General features: G+C 31.3%; 2 protein-coding genes across 2 annotated transcripts; both read right to left on the reverse strand.

Annotated features, from left to right (window-relative positions):
- Positions 1-1,115: 1,115 nt before the first annotated feature.
- On the reverse strand, positions 1,116-2,230 carry LOC109815390 (uncharacterized). The gene is made up of 2 exons (XM_083069706.1): positions 2,099-2,230; positions 1,116-1,865 (listed from the first exon to the last, which is right to left on the reverse strand). Exons 1-2 carry the CDS (start codon positions 2,228-2,230, stop codon positions 1,116-1,118), a joined length of 882 nt encoding a protein of 293 aa, XP_082925832.1.
- An 8,850-nt stretch (positions 2,231-11,080) lies between these two features.
- On the reverse strand, positions 11,081-14,316 carry LOC109815381 (uncharacterized). The gene has a single exon (XM_020380092.3). The coding sequence runs from the start codon at positions 13,879-13,881 to the stop codon at positions 12,691-12,693; it is 1,191 nt and encodes a 396-aa protein (XP_020235681.2). The 5' UTR covers positions 13,882-14,316; the 3' UTR covers positions 11,081-12,690.
- Positions 14,317-18,899: the final 4,583 nt, after the last annotated feature.

An 18,899-nucleotide genomic window follows, 5' to 3' on the forward strand; every position in this document is an offset into this window, starting at 1 on the left:
TTTTCATCAGTCGATTCTGGTCCGACCTCTTCAAGTTCAGTGGCACGCTTCTCAGAATGAGTTCCTCTTACCATCCTCAAACGGACGGTCAAACTGAGGTCATGAATCGCACGATTGAGCAGTACTTGCGCGCCTTTGCTCATGACAAACCCACTCACTGGTTTAAATACTTACCGTGGGCTGAGTATCATTATAATACATCTGTTCATTCTGGTTCAGGGTTGTCTCCCTTTGAGGTAATGTATGGCAAGCCTCCTCCTTCGATTCCTGCATATGTCGAAGGGACTTCTTCTAACATTGGCTGTGACTCCACCCTGGCCACACGAGAGGAGATTCTGTCACTTTTGAAGACCAATTTAGCCAAAGCCCAGGCGCGAATGAAGAAGATAGCTGATTCGAAGCGCCGTGACCAGACTTTTGCTGTTGGGTCATGTGTTTATCTTAAACTTCAGCCCTATAAGCAGATTTTGGTATCAGGGGAGAAGTATCATAAACTGGCTCGGCGTTTCTATGGCCCTTTCCAGGTGCTTGAGCGGGTGGGACCGGTGGCCTATCGTGTAGAGCTCCCTTCATCATCCAAAATTCACAATGTCTTCCATTGCTCTATGTTGAAACCGCATGAGGGACCCGTTCCAGCACTAATTGATCAGCTTCCACCGTCTTTTGTTGACAACAATCCTCTTGTCACCCCCTTAGCAATTCTTGCTTTCAAAACTGTTCCGGTCAATGGAACACCGACCAAGTTTGCTTTGGTTCAGTGGCATGGACTGTCTCCTGATGATACATCATGGGAGAATTGGTTGGAGCTCAAATCCTTCTATGACCTTGAGGACAAGGTCGTTGCCGAAGGGGATGGTATTGTTACATGTGAGGCTACGGTTGACAATGCAAGGCCCAAAAGAGTCACCAACAGGCCCAGTGGTTGGACTGACTTCATTCACTATTAGTGCAGCTCTTTTATTACATTATGTATTTTCCCCTTTATTTCTAGAAGAAGTTAGTTAAGATTTGGTGATTGTTGTATGGCCTGATGGTGCCACGTGTTAGGGGAATCCTTCTAGAATTATTGCTTTATATGGCCTGTACTGTGAATGGAATTAGCAGAAAAAGTATTCTCATTTTCCTCTTGTTCCTTTCTTAGGAGGCAGTCTGTCCTCTAAATCAGTGCATCCTTCCTTATTGTTAACATAAACCTTAAACTTTGAATCCTTCATTGTTTTGTTAGTATTTAAAAGCACACCGAGAGCATGTATTAAATTTGTTTTCAATGGATCAAACCCAATTCCCCTTGCTGTCTTGAGAGCTTCCAAAAATTTGGAATGCTTCATATGTGCTGTACAAGGAAAACAGACCATCAAGAGAGAGATGGAAGCCTGAGGCACTCTAGATTGCCTCAAAACATTAATGTTTGGAACCAAGGTTTTCAACATGTCAGAATATGTAATAGTATATGCAGCACTTTTCAAAATTCTAACAACTTTCTGATCATCCTGAACTATACCCCGGAGGATCTCATAACGTGGAATGAGGAAATTTTCCAAGCTACACGTCAATATAACATGGTTTCGAAGCAGAATCTTGGGAAGATCAGTAATGGAAACCCCAATAGATCTCAAGAACTTGAGTTTAGGCAAAAGGGTATTTTGTGCCTTTGCAACAAGCAACAAGGGACGCTTTTCCACAAGTTTTGCAATCTGGGTCTTGGAGAACCCATAGTTGCTGAGAAGATCAAGAACAGCATTTGGGCCATCTGGGGTTTTCAAATTGACCCTTTTGGAGAGTTCCTTAGCCACTGTTGGGGACACCCCACATGAGTTGACGAGGTAAGACACTGTAAAGGTGTCACCTTTGGGGTGGACTCTGGACTGCACCAGAAGTGAATGAATTGAAGAGAAAAAGTGAAGCTTTGTGTTTGTGTTGCAGCAGAGAATGTGAACCCAATAGGAAATGGGTGCTCTTGTAGCGTGTTAATGATGATGCAATTAATCTTGCAATGAGAAAATTAGGCACCATTTACTCACTTACAGGTTTCGATGCTTCAATCTGAGGTACCTCGAGAAGTTTGTGTTAGGAACAAGTGATATTTGACGTTCCACACCAAAGCAGGGTATGCGATCCAACGCTGCAACCACTTCCTCTTCGCTGCAAAGAATCTTGACAAAATGTTATAATAGGCCACAATGCAATTGCTCAAGCTACTTTCAAAACGCACAAAGTTTCCAACGATCATTTTGGAAATGGGAAAATGTCTTAACGTTGAAAGTTGAAACGCTAATGGTGTAAAGAGAAAAACCCCTAAACACTTTCTGATACACTTTATATTACATTCTTTTAGTTAAAATTTATTATTTGTTAAGAAATATATAATTTAATAATTTTCGTATTTTGTTTAATGACTTTTTTAATTTTATATATTTTAATAAATTTTAATCCATAAAAAAAAGGATATTAAGAATAATAAATTAAAAATGGGTAACACTCCTCGTGTGAGTAAAAGTTCATCTCAGATGGGAATGGTAGTAAGAGGTTCTTAATTCACCTTTTTAATTCATTTATATTAATTATAAATTAAAATAATAATTCATGTAAGTTTTAAATTTCAAATAATAACATGTAATAAATGAAATATTAAAATATTGAGTTTTAAAAAATCATTTTATTATAGTGATAAGAAGGTTATGTAGTTGAAATAGCTTGTTACTCTATTTTTTTTTATATTAGCATTTTTGTAATTCTCAATTCTCTTTCACTTAACTATGTTTTTTAAGTTTCTACAAATATTGTTTTATCTTGATTTAGTCATTGTAAATTTTTTATGTCTTTTTTATATCACTAGCATTTTTGTAGCGTTTTTTTTAGTCATTATAAATAATCATAGTTAGTGTAGTACTAAAATTGGTAATAAAATATTAATTAAGATAATTAAAATAATAAAAATTAATAATTTAAATTAGTTCAATAAAAAAGAATAATTTAAATTAAGATAATTATATTATTTTTACATGCATAACTAAATTAAATAATGCATTTATTATTTTTTATAAATAAAAATACTATATTAAAAAAAATAGTTACTTGTTTGCATTCCCAAACTTTAACAAAGATTAGGCGCTATTTTCAAAAGTAATACCTCCTATTAATGTCATGTTAAAAAAAATAGTTATATATGTTTTTTTTTATAATTTATTTTTAGTCTAATATATTATGAATAGTAAATTTTATTACATTTAATTTTATTCTTACTTTTCAATTTGTTAATTTCTATAATATTTTAATTTTCTTAAAAAAATATTTAATTTATTTACGCATTCATAACATATTTTTATTATCTCACTTTTAATGCTATTTTAAAATTTCAATTTATTAATTTGGATTGATTGTAAAGGTAGAAGTAAAATATTAAAAAAAAATATGTGTATAAATAAATTAAAATTTTTTAAAAAATGTATAATGTTAAAAGTAAATTAGTAGATTGAAATGTAAGAATAATATTTAAAAAATTATTTCCCATAATATATTAAAAAATAAAAAGTAATTGTAAATTAAATTATGTATAAATATCTTATTTATATAAAATAATAAATATATTTACTTAACTAAATTATGCGTTTAAAAATAATTTAATTACCTTAATTTAAAATATTACTTGTTATATTAATTATCTTAATCAATATTCTATATTTTTTTAATCATTTTAACACTAGACTAACTATAGTTTGGATTGGTTTGGTTTTGATGATTTTGGTTTGGACTAAACTAACTATAGTTAATGATAAGGATTGAAAGTGAACAATAAAATATATATTAAGGATTTAAAAATGAGAAAAAAAAATTAATGCAAGAACTAAAATAAGACAACAATATTTGCAAAGATTTAAAATATACTTAAACCTCTTTTTTTTTACCAATTTCCAAATTGAAGGTTTATTTTCAATAAATCAAAATAACCCTTCAATTCAAAATAATTCATCAATTTAGAAATTGGTAAAGAAAAAAAATTAAAAATTACCAAAAAAAAAAAGAAAAAAATTTACATAGAAAACATTGAAAAAAGTATAAATAAATAGATAAGAAACAAAAAAAAAATTGGTAGATTTGAATGCAAAAGGTTGTGTAGAAATAATGAATATAGAATAAAAAATAGAAAACTCTTATTTCAAATCAAGCAATTTGTGACACCCTCTATCCCGACATAATATATACACAATAATTATAAGATAAAATTAAAATGAATAAAAATTTTCTCAATTAGCGAATAGGTAAAGGATTCACATTTACATCCATAATCGTAGTTCACTTACAGAAATTACTAGAGAAATAAAGTTAAAGGTTTTCCAAACAAAGGAAGAAACTAAAGTCTTAAATTAGTCCTAATTATGTCCCGATGTCACATATCCTATTAGAGCACTCTCAATTGAAGCCTAAGTCTCATCACCAACATCCTCATGATAATGATCACCTACAACATAATAAGAATACACATAGAGCAAATAGGGGAGTGAAAAACATCTCACTCGGTTTCAGGTGTAAAAATAAAGGTTAGATAGCACACACCCACACAACAAACATAATACAAGTCACAAGCACAAATCACATGTAAACAATACACATACACAATCAATATCACATGCACACTCATTTATCATGCAATGATGTCATGGACTCGACTCATAAATGCATGCATGTGGCGTCAATCACATATCACATATCACTGGTGTGTTGCCTAAACAACACACCTAAGGTAGTCTAGGAGTACATGTAGGGAGCTACCCATACACTCTCAACTAGAAGGATGTACTGTTAAGATCTGGTCGGGATAGCGAAGCTGCGCAAGTTACGTCTCGTGCTCACAAACAAGCAGAATCGAGACATTCAAACCGCACTATCCCCTAGGACTCCCCCAAGCTGTTATACAAGGAGGGCCTTCCCTAACGGTGTACTCCATATCGTACCCTTCACACAGATGCACATGATGCATGTCACACACATTCACACTTCATGGACTCATCACTTTACTTGTCATAGTTACTCATATATCATGTCTCATTGTCACATATCATCATATTTCATATCTTATATTCATTTTTCACATTGTCTCATCATATTCACATAATCTCCACAGAGCACTTTAATTCCTATTAAAACATATTCAAACTCAAAATTAAATATACATTAATGCTCAATCATCAGGAAACACAACAGAAAACTCAGAAAGTAAAATAGAAAACATTAAAAATTTGTCTGTTTCTCATAAGGTTCTCTCAGGAACCCACAAATCACTCTAATTCATATCAAAACTTGTTTATTCTCAAAATTAAACACATATTTACACTCAACATCACACAAGGAACGCAACAAAATATTCAAAAAGAAAAATAGAAAACTTCCATAAAGTGTTTGTTCCTATCAGGCAAATGATTGAGGGTCAATCCTGCTACCCAAACAATTATTCCCACACTCTCAAGCGAGATTTCTCACTCCCCCTTACTTTGATAAGTAGAAAATGAAGCTAGAGTAATCTTGTTGGTCTTCTTCTCTTAGTTCTCCTTGGTCTTCAGAGAGCGTAGAAGAAAACAAAGTCAGAAGTGTAAAAAAAATGCTTTTGGTAGTGCCTACGTATGCTATTTACCGTTCTGGGCAATTCCGTTATGGGTAAAATGTGAATCTGGAACGTCCCGCTCCCAAAGTGGAACGGCCCGTTCTGGATTCAAATTTTACTCATAACATGTGTTGGAACGGCCCGTTTCAATCTAGGGTTTATAAGCCTTTTTAGTAGTTTGAAACAGTCCGTTTTAGGCTACTAAATCACCTTTATTGGGCTTTGAGCCCTCTGATGTCATATCATGTTGCTTTCCCAGGCTTTGGGAGCTCCTTTCTTTGATAATAGAAGTTCATTTCTTTGTTTGCATGCCCTTGACGAAATTAGGTGACTACAATATTTATACAAAATATCAAAATAATTTCTAGAATACCTTAATATAATTTATGAAAATTGGGGTGTTACACAATCTAATTGTTAAGAATAAATTTTTTAAAATTAATATATTTAAATGAAGTGATTAATTTAGTGGTCGCAAAATATTAATCATTTGTTATATTTAAGATACATGAACCATGATAGTTTGGTAATTCTAAAATTGTATTAAATTAATCAATAAAATCATAAAATATTTTTCTAAGGAATTTTACTTTTCTCGTTACATCATAGGATACATTAACACGTGACTTTTCATGTCAAATTATTTTTTTTTTCACAATATAAACCTCTATAAATATTTTTGTGTCAAATTAATTTATTTTTTCAAAATTTAAATATCTTTTTAATCACTATAATATACATAATTTAATTTTTAAATTAAAAATTTATTAAATCATTTTAATTTCTATAATATTTTTATTTTGAATTTTTGGTCTTTGTTAGAAAAGATTCATTAAATGATAATGTGATGAAAGAAGCATCACATCATTATATTGCATGTCATTCTTTTAGAAGTGTCAAAAATGACATGACTCAATGGGTTGGGTCAAACTCTTAAGAAAGGTTTCCCAAAAAATAATTGGATCAATTTGTTCCAACTTGGCAATTTAATAAGACTAAGTCAATCTATAACAACTTCTATCCCTTATATAACTTTTTAATTAATAAAAAAACATAATTTAACTTAAAAATACAATAACAAATTTTTAAATATAAATTATAAATATTTTTCACAAAGATAAATGATTCACATTCAAACTCTAGTCAAATGTTTTAAATAAAACTTAAACTCTGTAATGATAAAACTAATAACAATTAACTAAAACATGCACTTGGCATTCCAAAAACTCACTCAAAGTTTATGAAATAAACTACTAAGCTATATATAATATAAAAACATAAATCAACCAAACATGTAAAACTATTCCAAACCTCTATATTAAATTCTATCATAGTATGATACCCAACTACAACCTAGGAGGTCTAAACCTACCAATCCCAACATTCGGTTGATCCTCACATGAAATTCACATTCAATCCAAATAGAAACAAGGAAAACAAGAAAAGGGATCTCACTCGTGTTCCCAATATGAGATAGGTTGGACAGTCAAAATACAAACATAATAATAACAATGATAGTTTATTCCAAACACATCAAAATAATTTACATTACATGTAGGGTACAAGATTATCGATGGCGGATAACGGTCTATGGCAGTGAGGCCAAAAATCCTTTATAACTCTATGGCAGATGCCATGGCAGCCTATGGCAGACATCATGGCGGACAAAAAAAAAAATAATAAAAATATTTATATATATTATATACAAAGAAAATAGCAAAACAATAAATAACAAGCAACAAATCTAAATTAAAACTAACATAATATCAACTTAAATACTTAAATATCATAACAACAATACCATAATTCATTAAGTCTCATAACATAATTGATTAAAACACAACAAAAAAAATAGAAAAACAAGAGTACAAGAAGCATTTTATCAGAATTTGAGGATGTTTGACTTTGAGTTTGAGGATTGCTAGACATTGTCCTAAAAATAAAAATAAGAACAATAATAAAAGAATAGAAATTTAAATTGAAACAATTAGTAGATGAATTAAGATTCAAAAAAATTGATGTTGCAGATGCAGCAACAAACTCATTAAATATTAAAAATGACTTAGAGGAGTAGGAAAAAATAAAGGAAGAAGGAGGATTAAAACTGCAGAGGAAAAAAAAACTTTCAGGTTTTAAGTTGCTGGAGTTGCTCGCCTGAGTTGCTCGCTGGAGCGCTAGACCACCACGATTCAGGTCGCCGACCAGAAACGTGACCAAAGGGTGGTGGGCGACGGTGAACGGTGATCAAAGGAGGTTTCGAACAACCTTCTTCTTGTTCACGCGCATGTCGTGGTTCAGGTCGTTAGAGTTGTGGACCATCGCGGTTCAGGTCGTCGATCGGAGAGGTGGTCGGCGAGTGGTGGGCGATGGCGGAGGAACGTCAATGGAGACGGGTGGAAGAAGGTAGATGAGTTGGGCGAGTGGTGGTGCCTGTCGTGCCTTCTTATTAATGAACCCTAAAACCATTAGGGCATGCTTATTGGGCCTAGGTCGAAGCCCAAAACTAGCCTAGACACTGTTACGTCCGCCATCACCTTCATAGCAGAACGGCTCAAAACGGCCATGGCGGCCGCCACGGCGGAAATGGTGGACGGCGCCACAGAATGCCATTTTTCAAATGGCGAATGGCAATGAGGCCCGAAATCGCACTGTCATACTGTTATAACGGTTATTCGATAACCTTGGTAGGGTACAATGTCTCATGGTCTAATGCATTATGCATATGACACTATTCAAAAACAATTGTCAATTGAAATCTCATATCATAGCCCAATAGCACATGCTAGTGAATATAGACCACTTGGCCAAAGGTGCTTGCCACCAAACACTTTCACCGATGGGAAGATCCACTAGGGCATGTTAGGGTCACATAATCGTGCTAGATCCACTCATACTCATCATAGAGTGTGATGGGAATTCCCAAACTAAGTTGACCCCAAAGATCTAGATCAATTGACCACTAGGGGACCTCTATAGCATCAAAATCCACACTAATATATGCCATATTATCACGTGTTTCAAACAATTTCAATTATCATACTTAACTTTCAACTATATTCACATCTTAATTGGTTAAGCATTCTCACTCGGACTTTTCAACTTGCTAAGCACTTTGCTTTAACTTTTCAACCTACTAAGCACTTTGCTATGTGCTACCACCAAACATAGTTATACTGGACTTTTTTCAACATTACTTTGTTTTTTATTAGGGTAGTTATATCCATAAGCACAATTATGATACCTATCTCACCTTCTTATTCCTTTTTCAAGCACAATCATGTTACCCTTAAGCATGTGTGACTATGTTAACCTTTGGCATGGTCATGCTAAGTAGAGCAGAGACAAGCATAGTCCTATAGCCATTAAGCACGATCATACTTGACTTTTCTCAACTTTGCTTTGTTTTTCATTAGAGCCGTTCTATCCATAAGCACAATCATGCTACCTATCTCACCTTCTCATTCATTTTTCAAGCACAATCATGTTATCCTTAAGTGTGTGTGTGTGTGACATTTATATATTGATTTGAATTAATGAAATGAAGTATCAAATATTTTTCAATTTTTTTAAAAAAATTTAGACTTAATTTATGCATTCAAAACTTTTAATTCAATAATTGGATCATTAAAATTTGATATAGAACATAAGTTATAGAATGAAATAAATCTAACTAAACATACATGTCACACATTTTTGCAATGTCTATTTTTTTTTTCTAGGCCTCAACATGACTCAAACACACCTTAAATGGCCAGAGAAAGGTATGATCACATTTTTTTTACCAATCTCATTAAAATTAGAAACATAATCTTCATAAATAAATTCCCTATTTTGCTTTTTTAAGTTTTACATTTATCTTTTCAATAAGGATTCTTATTATTCTTTTGTGACTCTATATTAATGATCTTAACAAATTGATTGCTAATATTTTTTAAGCGACAATGTTTTAGTATTGTAGAATTTTCTTTTCGATAATAATGATACCTCTTAATTACCAAATGTTGATCAATTTAATAATTTTTATGTATATATATATATATATATATATATATATATATATATATATATATATATCATTTCCAAGTGTTTCATGTTTTATACTTTAGTCTTGCTAATGCCAAAGTCGGTGCTTCATAGCTAATCAATGCATTTTAGGAATCAAAGAATGTAACTCTTTTGTTAAATTTGATAAGCAATCAATCACAATCCCCCTTCCCGGATCCTCCCCTTTCTATTTAAATATTGAAGCGTTAGGAACTAAGGTATCAAATAAGAGAAACAGTTGAACTAGTACTGACATTTATGTCTGATCAGGTGAAAAAGACTAAGGAGGGAGATAATCTACTTACAAAATATGGAGTAGCAACTAAGCAAGTAAACAAGAAAGCAACACCCAGTTGATGAGAAGGGCCAGCTTATCCTCAAAATCACCACCCGAACATCTCATAACAATTCCCTCTTCATTTGGTCACCCTTCCTCCATATATAATTATATAACCATTTTCTCTATCCCCCTTTGGGTCCCACTGCATGATCCTCGCATAACCCTCCCCACTCTTTTACTGCCACTTAACCATCCAGTTAGTTCCCCTTTTGTAAACATGACTAATGAGCCCAACAGCGAGACTAAGGCTAAACAACAATGGTCCTCATAGGTACAAAAATTACAAGGAAAAATTAAAAATGATAATGAAAGTAGTATTAGTTCCAAATAAAGATCCAGTGGAAAACATTAGCATCAGCATAGAGCCAAAGTCATTAGCATAGAGCTAATATTAGTGTCAAGATTCACGATTACCTTGCATTTAACATACACAAAGATGTTGGCCTTATTTGGTCAACATCTCCCTATGGGTTCGGGTTTAACATCAGTCCCATGACATGAAATGCAGTTCTGAAATTTTTAAGGAAATAAAGTTGCACCACCCTCCCCATCAAATATAGCTTTTAGCTCACTGGAAAGGGCCTCATACAATGAGAGATAACAAAACTTCTAATCATAGATAATAATAGTCAATGACTCAATGCTACGGTTAGACATCAGGAAGCACAGGATACAAATAGAATGTTAAAAGTGTATTATAGGAAGAGGGGTACAAATAGGAATTAAACCTATTTTATCCTTTGACCTATTAGTTAGGTTTTTAGTAACAATTAGTTAGTTATGGCTTTCTTTAAATAAGTCCTCTATTTAGGACAGTGTTGTCAAATGGCGGTTATGGCAGCGCCATAACAACGCTATAGTGGTATGGCGGCAGCCATTATGGCCATTTTGCATATGGCGGTAACGCCATGACGATTTACAGTGGTCATGGTAGTCATGGCGCCTGTTTTGGGTTTTTTTTCTTCCATTTTTTCAGGTTTGGGCCCAGGTTTTTTTTTTGGGTTTGGTCATTCCATTTTTTCCATTTTCTTGAATAGGTTCGCAGCGAAACCCTAACCCTAAAGTTCTGAAACATTGTCTCCTCTGTGCAACATCAACAGCGTGCCTCCTCCGACGAGTTCTACCTTTGCCGCCCGCCTTCAACGCGACCACCACCGCGCACACGATTTTGCTCCGCTTCTTCTCCCTCTGCACGCGATTATGCTCTACTTCTTCTCCCTCTGCGCACGATTCTCTCCTTCTCCCTCCGCATGTGATTCTGCTCCACTCCTTCTCCCTCTACGTGCAATTCTGCATCTTCTCCCTTCGTGTTTTGCTATTTTTTTACATTGTTTCTTTGTTTTGATGGCTATTTAATCCTTTTGTTGGTTAGGAATTTATGTCTTTTTATGATGACTGCCATAAATTTTAGATTGTTATATTGTTGGTTTTAATATATGTGTTGGTTATTTTTCTATTTTTGCATCATATTATATATATATATATATATATATATATATATATATATATATAATTCCTACATATCTTAATTAGAGAAACATTTATGCTTTAATAGACTTTGATTACAAACAATATTTGTGAAATTGACCAACCCCCACTTTCTAGTCACTTTCGAAGTAATAAAAACTTGTTTGTTTGGAAACTAGGGCCAAATTCGGAGTTTTCAGAGAAAGATGAGGAAAACAAAGAAAGGAAGGGGAAAATAATGTTTTCATAATGTTATGGTAGGACAAAACTTAAGTACAATTGTTTAGATGTGTTAGGCATTGTTCTCCTATTAAAATTGAAGTTTAACCTCAGTGACCTATGAAATAAAGGTCTGCATTTAAAATCAACAGTTTTCAAGACAAAGCTACAATTGCTATTGGAAAACGACAACAAAAGCACATAAAAAACTTCATTTAAATTTTGTCCTTATTGTATTACAAAAACAGATCCTCTGAAGAGAATTCTCCATCAAAGGGTTTCCCCTTTATTACAACACAGCCAATGCTAGATTCGCAAAAGATAACAAATAGAGTGCCTACTTTTATACCCTCACTTCCTAATAAAGCTAATTCCCTACTTCTACAAGTTAAATTGCCTATCTATTCTAAGATATAGTGACACTTTTCAGTTGAAGGGACTACATCATAGCTTGTAAGAGTAAAACATCTTAATAGAATTCATTTGTTAAAGAATGACAATGATACCACAACTAAATGCAGCTTGATTCCATTTAAATAACAGGGGACTTCCTCTGAGATTCAATATAGTTTATTGTAGTTTTTAGTGTTGACATGCCAATCAGATTTCACTTTTATTTAAATGAATGGCAAAATAGTATAGTATATCTATGTGATGACAGAACAAACCAAAGCCAAATGTTTCCCATAGTAGATATACAGATTTAAAACAGAATGGCAAAAATTAAGATAAAATTTGTCAGAATTACCCCTGGCCTACAAAGTATAGGCACTCTTCTTTTAATGTGTTGTACTTGTGCTATATCTATAAATGAATAAAGCAAGAGATTGAAACTGAAAATCACCAATAAGTGAACTATATACTTGATTATAAAATCAATATGCTATAAATCTTTCCAAAAATCCCTCTACCCAAGAAAAACAAAACTCAAAACATTAACACAGAAAGCAAAAGCAGACAAAATAAATGTTTAATTTAGCATTGAAATTGAAAATTATAAGTTTGAACAATTGCCTGCAAGCTACATTACCTTCTGAGAATCTATCAAACCTTTGTAGACATTTGCTAAAACAGGCAAATCTTTCTGAAAGTTGATGACAAATTTCTCCAAAAAAAATTGCTCAGTTACATTCATAAAGGAACTGAAGTGAAAACTATTCTTGAGCAGACTTTTTGATTTCAAGATTTTAATTACAGAGAATCTAGGGATGATCCTCTTCTCCAAGCTGTAGGCTAGAACTGGAGGATATTTAGCAATATCTTCTGATGACAAACCCATATCCTTCACTAAGAAACTCATTTTTCTAGTAAACATAGCATTTGACAACTTCACAAAATTGGGAAACATTCTAAATGCTTCATGAAACATTACATCGTTCCAACCCCACCTCTCATAAAGCTCAAGTCTTGACTTCCACACTGTTTTTCTCATAGTTAAAAGCACTTGGACACCCAGGACAAAGTTAGTTTTCAAAGGACTAAACCCAATTTCCTTAACTGTCTCGACAGCTTCCACGAATTTGAAATGCTTCACATACGCAGCACAAGGATAATGGACCACCAAGAGAGAGATAGAAGCTTGAGGCACACCGGATTGCCTCAAAACATTAATGTTTGGAACCATGGTTTTCAACACGTCAGAATATGTAATATTATATGCAGCACTTTTCAAAATTCTAACAACTTTCTGATCATCCTGAACTATACCCCGGAGGATCTCATAACGTGGGATGAGGAAATTTTCCAAGCTGCACATCAATATAACATGGTTTCGAAGCAGAATCTTAGGAAGATCAGTATTGGAAACCCCAATAGATCTCAAGAACTCGAGTTTAGGCAAAAGGGTATTTTCTGCCTTCGCAACAAGCACCAAGGGATGCTTTTCCACAAGTTTTGCAATCTGGGTTTTGGAGAACCCATAGTTGCTGAGAAGATCAATAACAGCATTTGGGCCATCTGGGGTTTTCAAATTGACCCTTTTGGAGAGTTCCTTGGCCAGTGTTGGGGACACCCCACATGAGTTGACCAAGTAAGACACTGTAAAGGTGTCACCTTTGGGGTGGATTGCACCAGAAGTGAATGAATTGAAGAGAAAAAGTGAAGCTTTGTGTTTGTGTTGCAGCAGAGAATGTGAACCCAATAGGAAATGGGTGATCTTGTAGCGTGTTAATGATGATGCAATTAATTTTGCAATGAGAAAATTAGGCACCATTTACACACTTACAGGTTTCAATTCTTCAATCTGAAGCACCTCAAGAAGTTTGTGTTAGGAACAAGTGATATTTGATGCTCCACACCATAACAGGGTATGCGATTCAACGCTGCAACCACTTCCTCTTCGATGTACAGAATCTTGACAATGCAATTGCTCAAGCTACATACGAAAAGCACAGCGACGAGAATTTTGGGAATTTTTAGAAACTCTAATGGGGTAAAAGACCATATCCGAGGGGATGGTAGTTAATAGTTATGGGTGAAAATAATTTTAATTTTTTATTAAAAATATAAATAAATTTAATTTTATTTAATATTTTTAATTTAAAAATATTCTTATGATAATAAACAAAAAATACTATTTAACAGTTTACAATATTTTAAAAAATATAATACATATTTTATGTAAAATTGTGAAAATTAAATGAATTTAATAATTTTTTTAATCTATCGTAAAATTAATTATTTTGCTTATATATACAAGGGAATTACAAACATGACGATAATAATAAGGGTTAAACATTATTTTGATATCTAAAAATACATGTCGTTAAATATTATGATAAAAAAAATACTCTTTTTTATATGTATTTTATTGGAGGGAGTTGTTTATTATATATATACATAATGTTATTAGATATTATAAAATATGTTATTGTAACTAAAAGGTCGTAACGGGATGAAGAAAAAAGAATTTAAAAATAGAGAGTTGCCATCAATATTTATTTTAAGAAAAAAAATAAAAAAATTATAAAATAGAAAATAGTCTTCGATATCAGATTTTAAGTTCGGGAGTGAGTTAGTAAAGATGACTTTAATTAAGTAAACTATTATAATTTTTAAAATATTTATCTCATCCTAAATTAACAAAAATTAATGATGATAATTAAATATATTTTATTTAACAAGTGCATCCATTTTATAAAAAAGAAAGATAATATCATTTTTATTTTTTGTCTCGATAAGAATTATTTCTTGTTCCTACATATCTCCATGTGCAATGGAGAATCAGAGTCACTTAATTCTTAGATAAAAAATATTTATGTGTTGAAAAGTTTTTATTGATTTTTTTTTTATCTAGGATTTTTGAACTGTCACAATCACAACTCATACATCCTAATATATAAAATAGACAGAGATTTATACCAAAGTTAACTTATTATAATATATGATTTTTTTATTATCACTATTATTACTACTGTGGTATATGTATAAAAAAATTTTGGTTGGATATTTGTTTTGGAGAAAAAAATTTAAAGATATCAAGTTGCCATAACTTGTACCTTTAAACTCAAAATTTAAAAAAATGTCACATCTAATTAATCATTTCTCCAATAAATTTTCTTGATATAATGACTTAAAGTATTTATATAAGCATTGTGGCAATATTTTTAATGCTTAATCATATTGTTCAATTTAGATAAGAACTTTTAAGATACCAAGTTGTCACAACTTATATTCTTTAGTCCCAAAATTAAAGGAATGTCACATTCAAATAATCTCTCTTTAAATGATATATTTAGTTAATATTGATTCTTGATAAATAATATTATTAATATTTATTACTATTGTTGTTATTTATTATTATTATCATTATTATTATCAATAATAATATTATTATTGTTAATATTATTTATCCTTATGTAACATGATTCCTTTTTTATAAAACTAATTTACTTTCATAATTGTTACTTATGTTAATAAATAAGATGTGATAGTATCTAAGTGCCAAAAAGAAAAGAAAAAAATCATATACATCAATGGGCAACAAGTCCGATCCACCCACGGTGAAAGTACGAAAAGAAAAGTTAAAAAAAATAATAATAACAATAACACAGCAAAAAATAAAGGAGAAAAAGAAAGATCAAGCACGAAACTTCTTGAATGTTTCGTGAGAAAGAGAAAAATGTCAGAAATAAGGAAAAAAGAAAGAACAAACATGAAATTTCTCAGAAATTTTGTGGGATAGAGAAAAATACGGGATATAAAGGAAAAGGGAAAAAATAAAGATTAGACACGAGATTTACCATAAAAGCTCCGTGGGAAAGAAAAAAAAATATGTTACCTTCCTATTTTATGCTCTCAAATGGATGAACCTGAAGAATGCTCGAGTGAGATGGCAAAATAGACAAACATCTCCGATGATAGTTCAATGTTGTACAAACTTCTTCCAATGCCTCTAGATCACCTCTATACTCCCCCTTTTTTTTTTGCAGTCCCCTTTTCTATTTGTTAGTCCATCAATTTATAGACATCAAAGTATTTCAACTTTAATGCTAATATTTTTTATCTTTTTTATGAAATAGAACTTAAGTTTTCTTTTTCAGCTTTCTTTTGACTTATTAATTTGGCATACTTGTCTTGACTCTGAGAAGATATGTTTGTTAAACAAGATCTGTGTTGTCAATGTCTATCCCCTCTTTTTTTTTTTTTGTGTTTGAAAAAAAATAGGTATATTGGCATTGCAGGACTTTGAACACAAACTCAACATTTGGCTCTGCTCATCCTCGAAGAATATCAAATTTGAGCATTTTGAAATTGAGAATTTGTTTGTCTGTATAGACATCTTGGATTGTTTTCTTTTTCCTTGTTATTATTATTCTTTATTTTTTCCATTTATTTATTATTTTTGTGTTATATTTTGTTGAGGTGATCCAAAGTAAATTGAGTAAAAAAAAAGAAAAGAACAAGATTGGGCATTCACATCTACCTTATTGAAAAATATAATATCTAATAGTATTATATATATATAAAATAAATAAACTCCTCCAATTTGCTAAAATACATATAAAAGAGGACTTTTTGGGTATAGGGTGTTATTTTATTTATAAGTATTTTAAGTTTTTGAAAGTTCTAATTGTTTCATTTAACTTCTTAAAATTATCTATTTATTGTCATTTTAGTCCTTAAATATACATTAATATTATTATTATTATTAGTCTTTTTTTTTATTTTAGACTAAAGTGAATAACATTTTACATTTTCAAAAACTCAATAAATTTTTATACTTTTAAGAACTAAAGTATCAACTTCAAGAATGCGAATGATATTTTGTCTTAATAATAATAATAATAAGATTAAAATATTTTTTTGATTTTCATAGTTTCAGTTACTTTACCTTCCAATTCTTATAATTTGAAATAGACCTTTTAATTTCTATACTTATCTTTTTTAATCATTTTTAATCTTTGTCGTTAACTTATGTTAACATGATAGATGTCTTTAACATTGTATTTTTGTGGATTTTATTTTGCTTGAATTATCTTAAATTAAATCTCTCGATGCTTCATATATGTATTTTACCCTCACTTACAATGTTTATTACTCGATTTTTTTCACAAACAACATTGTTAGAATTACTTAATATGAGCACGAATAAATTTTCTTAAAAGAGAGGAGGAGGAAGATAGTTAAATGAGTAGGAAGTCATCTTCAAAATCCATTCATTATAAAGACAAAGGGAAAGTGAGACTTTATGCTAGAATGAGGTTTTTTCCATGCTCCCAACTTGCTTGATGAACACATTGACCAAGATAGAAAGAAATTTTACATCAATCAAAGACTTTATTTTTTTCCTCCAAATCATTAGTTGACACATGATTATATACCAAATCTAACACATTAACGTCATGTAGATTTAATAAGTTTACATTATTCAAAAACAATGTTACACACAAATCCATAACAAGAACTAAAAAAGGTAAATATATATACTAAAATTATTTATTTTAAATTATAAAAATTAAAAAATAAATAAGTGAAATTATAAGAACCAAAATGTATTTTAACATAACAACAATAAATATATTAAATAAAATATTAATTTTAAATTTATAATATATAATACTAGTTTATAGAGTAAATTGTTTATTTGATTCTTGAAATTAGAATTAGTCGTTATATATTAGCTTTTAAAATTAAAAAAAAATTCAAATAAATCTCTAAATTTATTTAGGGTTTCATTTACTATCTTCAATTTTGAGTATTGGAAATAAAAGGAGAAAGACCTCTTTATGATTCAACCTTTGTATTAATACACACCTTAAACATTATTAATTGTAATTATTCTTATATTAGAAAATTACATTAATAAATAATACATGAAACCCTCACGCTTGTTCAACCTTAAACAATCTTCATTGATTTGCTACAACGTTCGAATATCCTTGCACTAAATGAAAGGATAGTGTTTTCCAAGTATAATTACAATCTCTAATAGAGGCTTGTGCGACCTACGTGATAAGTACAAAGTCAGACAGAAAGAACAAAAGAAGAATGTTCAGAAAAACAATATCACCATCAGAAGTTGGTAATGTCTTTTTGGTGAATAAAAGACAACCTTGGTACAGCTATCCTCAACTCATAAACAAGTATTCACTGACATAACGTGAAAGATCTTAAATGTAAAGTAAGGGCATGTTTGGAATTCATTTTGAACTTTAAGTAACGTAAATTTTCAGAAGCAAGTATATGTAGTTTCTGCATATTGTAACAATTTGATATGAATTCATGGATGTACGTGGATCACAAAATCACATCCAATCACACACTAATAACAGGAAGAACAAGCATCAAAGCATCATCAACGAGAAGTACAAGCCTTGAAGATCATTCAAAGCATGGTTGAACGACTCTAAGTGTGAAAACTCTGTTAGAAAGCCTTCTACTATTCTAAGATTTGTTCATATTCGATCACTGGACGATAAGTTGTAAAGTTTATACAGTTCTGTAATTTCATAGGAAAACAGTTCGGACAGATTACATATCTCAATTTTGAACCTTCTGTAAGGCCCATTAATCCTTTGTGAGCATAAGAACTAAGAAGTTGGTTGCATAATAGACAAACTGAACTAGTGAATGTTGTCACTAACAAGTCCTAAGAAAATCAAAAGTAAAAAAGAAGGGAAAAATAAAAAAGACAAATAGAGTAACAACTATAGATAGAGCAAGGAAGATGCAGCCATAAATATCACACACTTGTAATTCATTATTAGAACTATGTCATCAATTTATCAT

Source organism: Cajanus cajan, chromosome 2 (assembly GCF_000230855.2).
Source record: "Cajanus cajan strain Asha chromosome 2, NIPB_CcT2T_4, whole genome shotgun sequence".
NCBI lineage: Eukaryota > Viridiplantae > Streptophyta > Magnoliopsida > Fabales > Fabaceae > Cajanus > Cajanus cajan.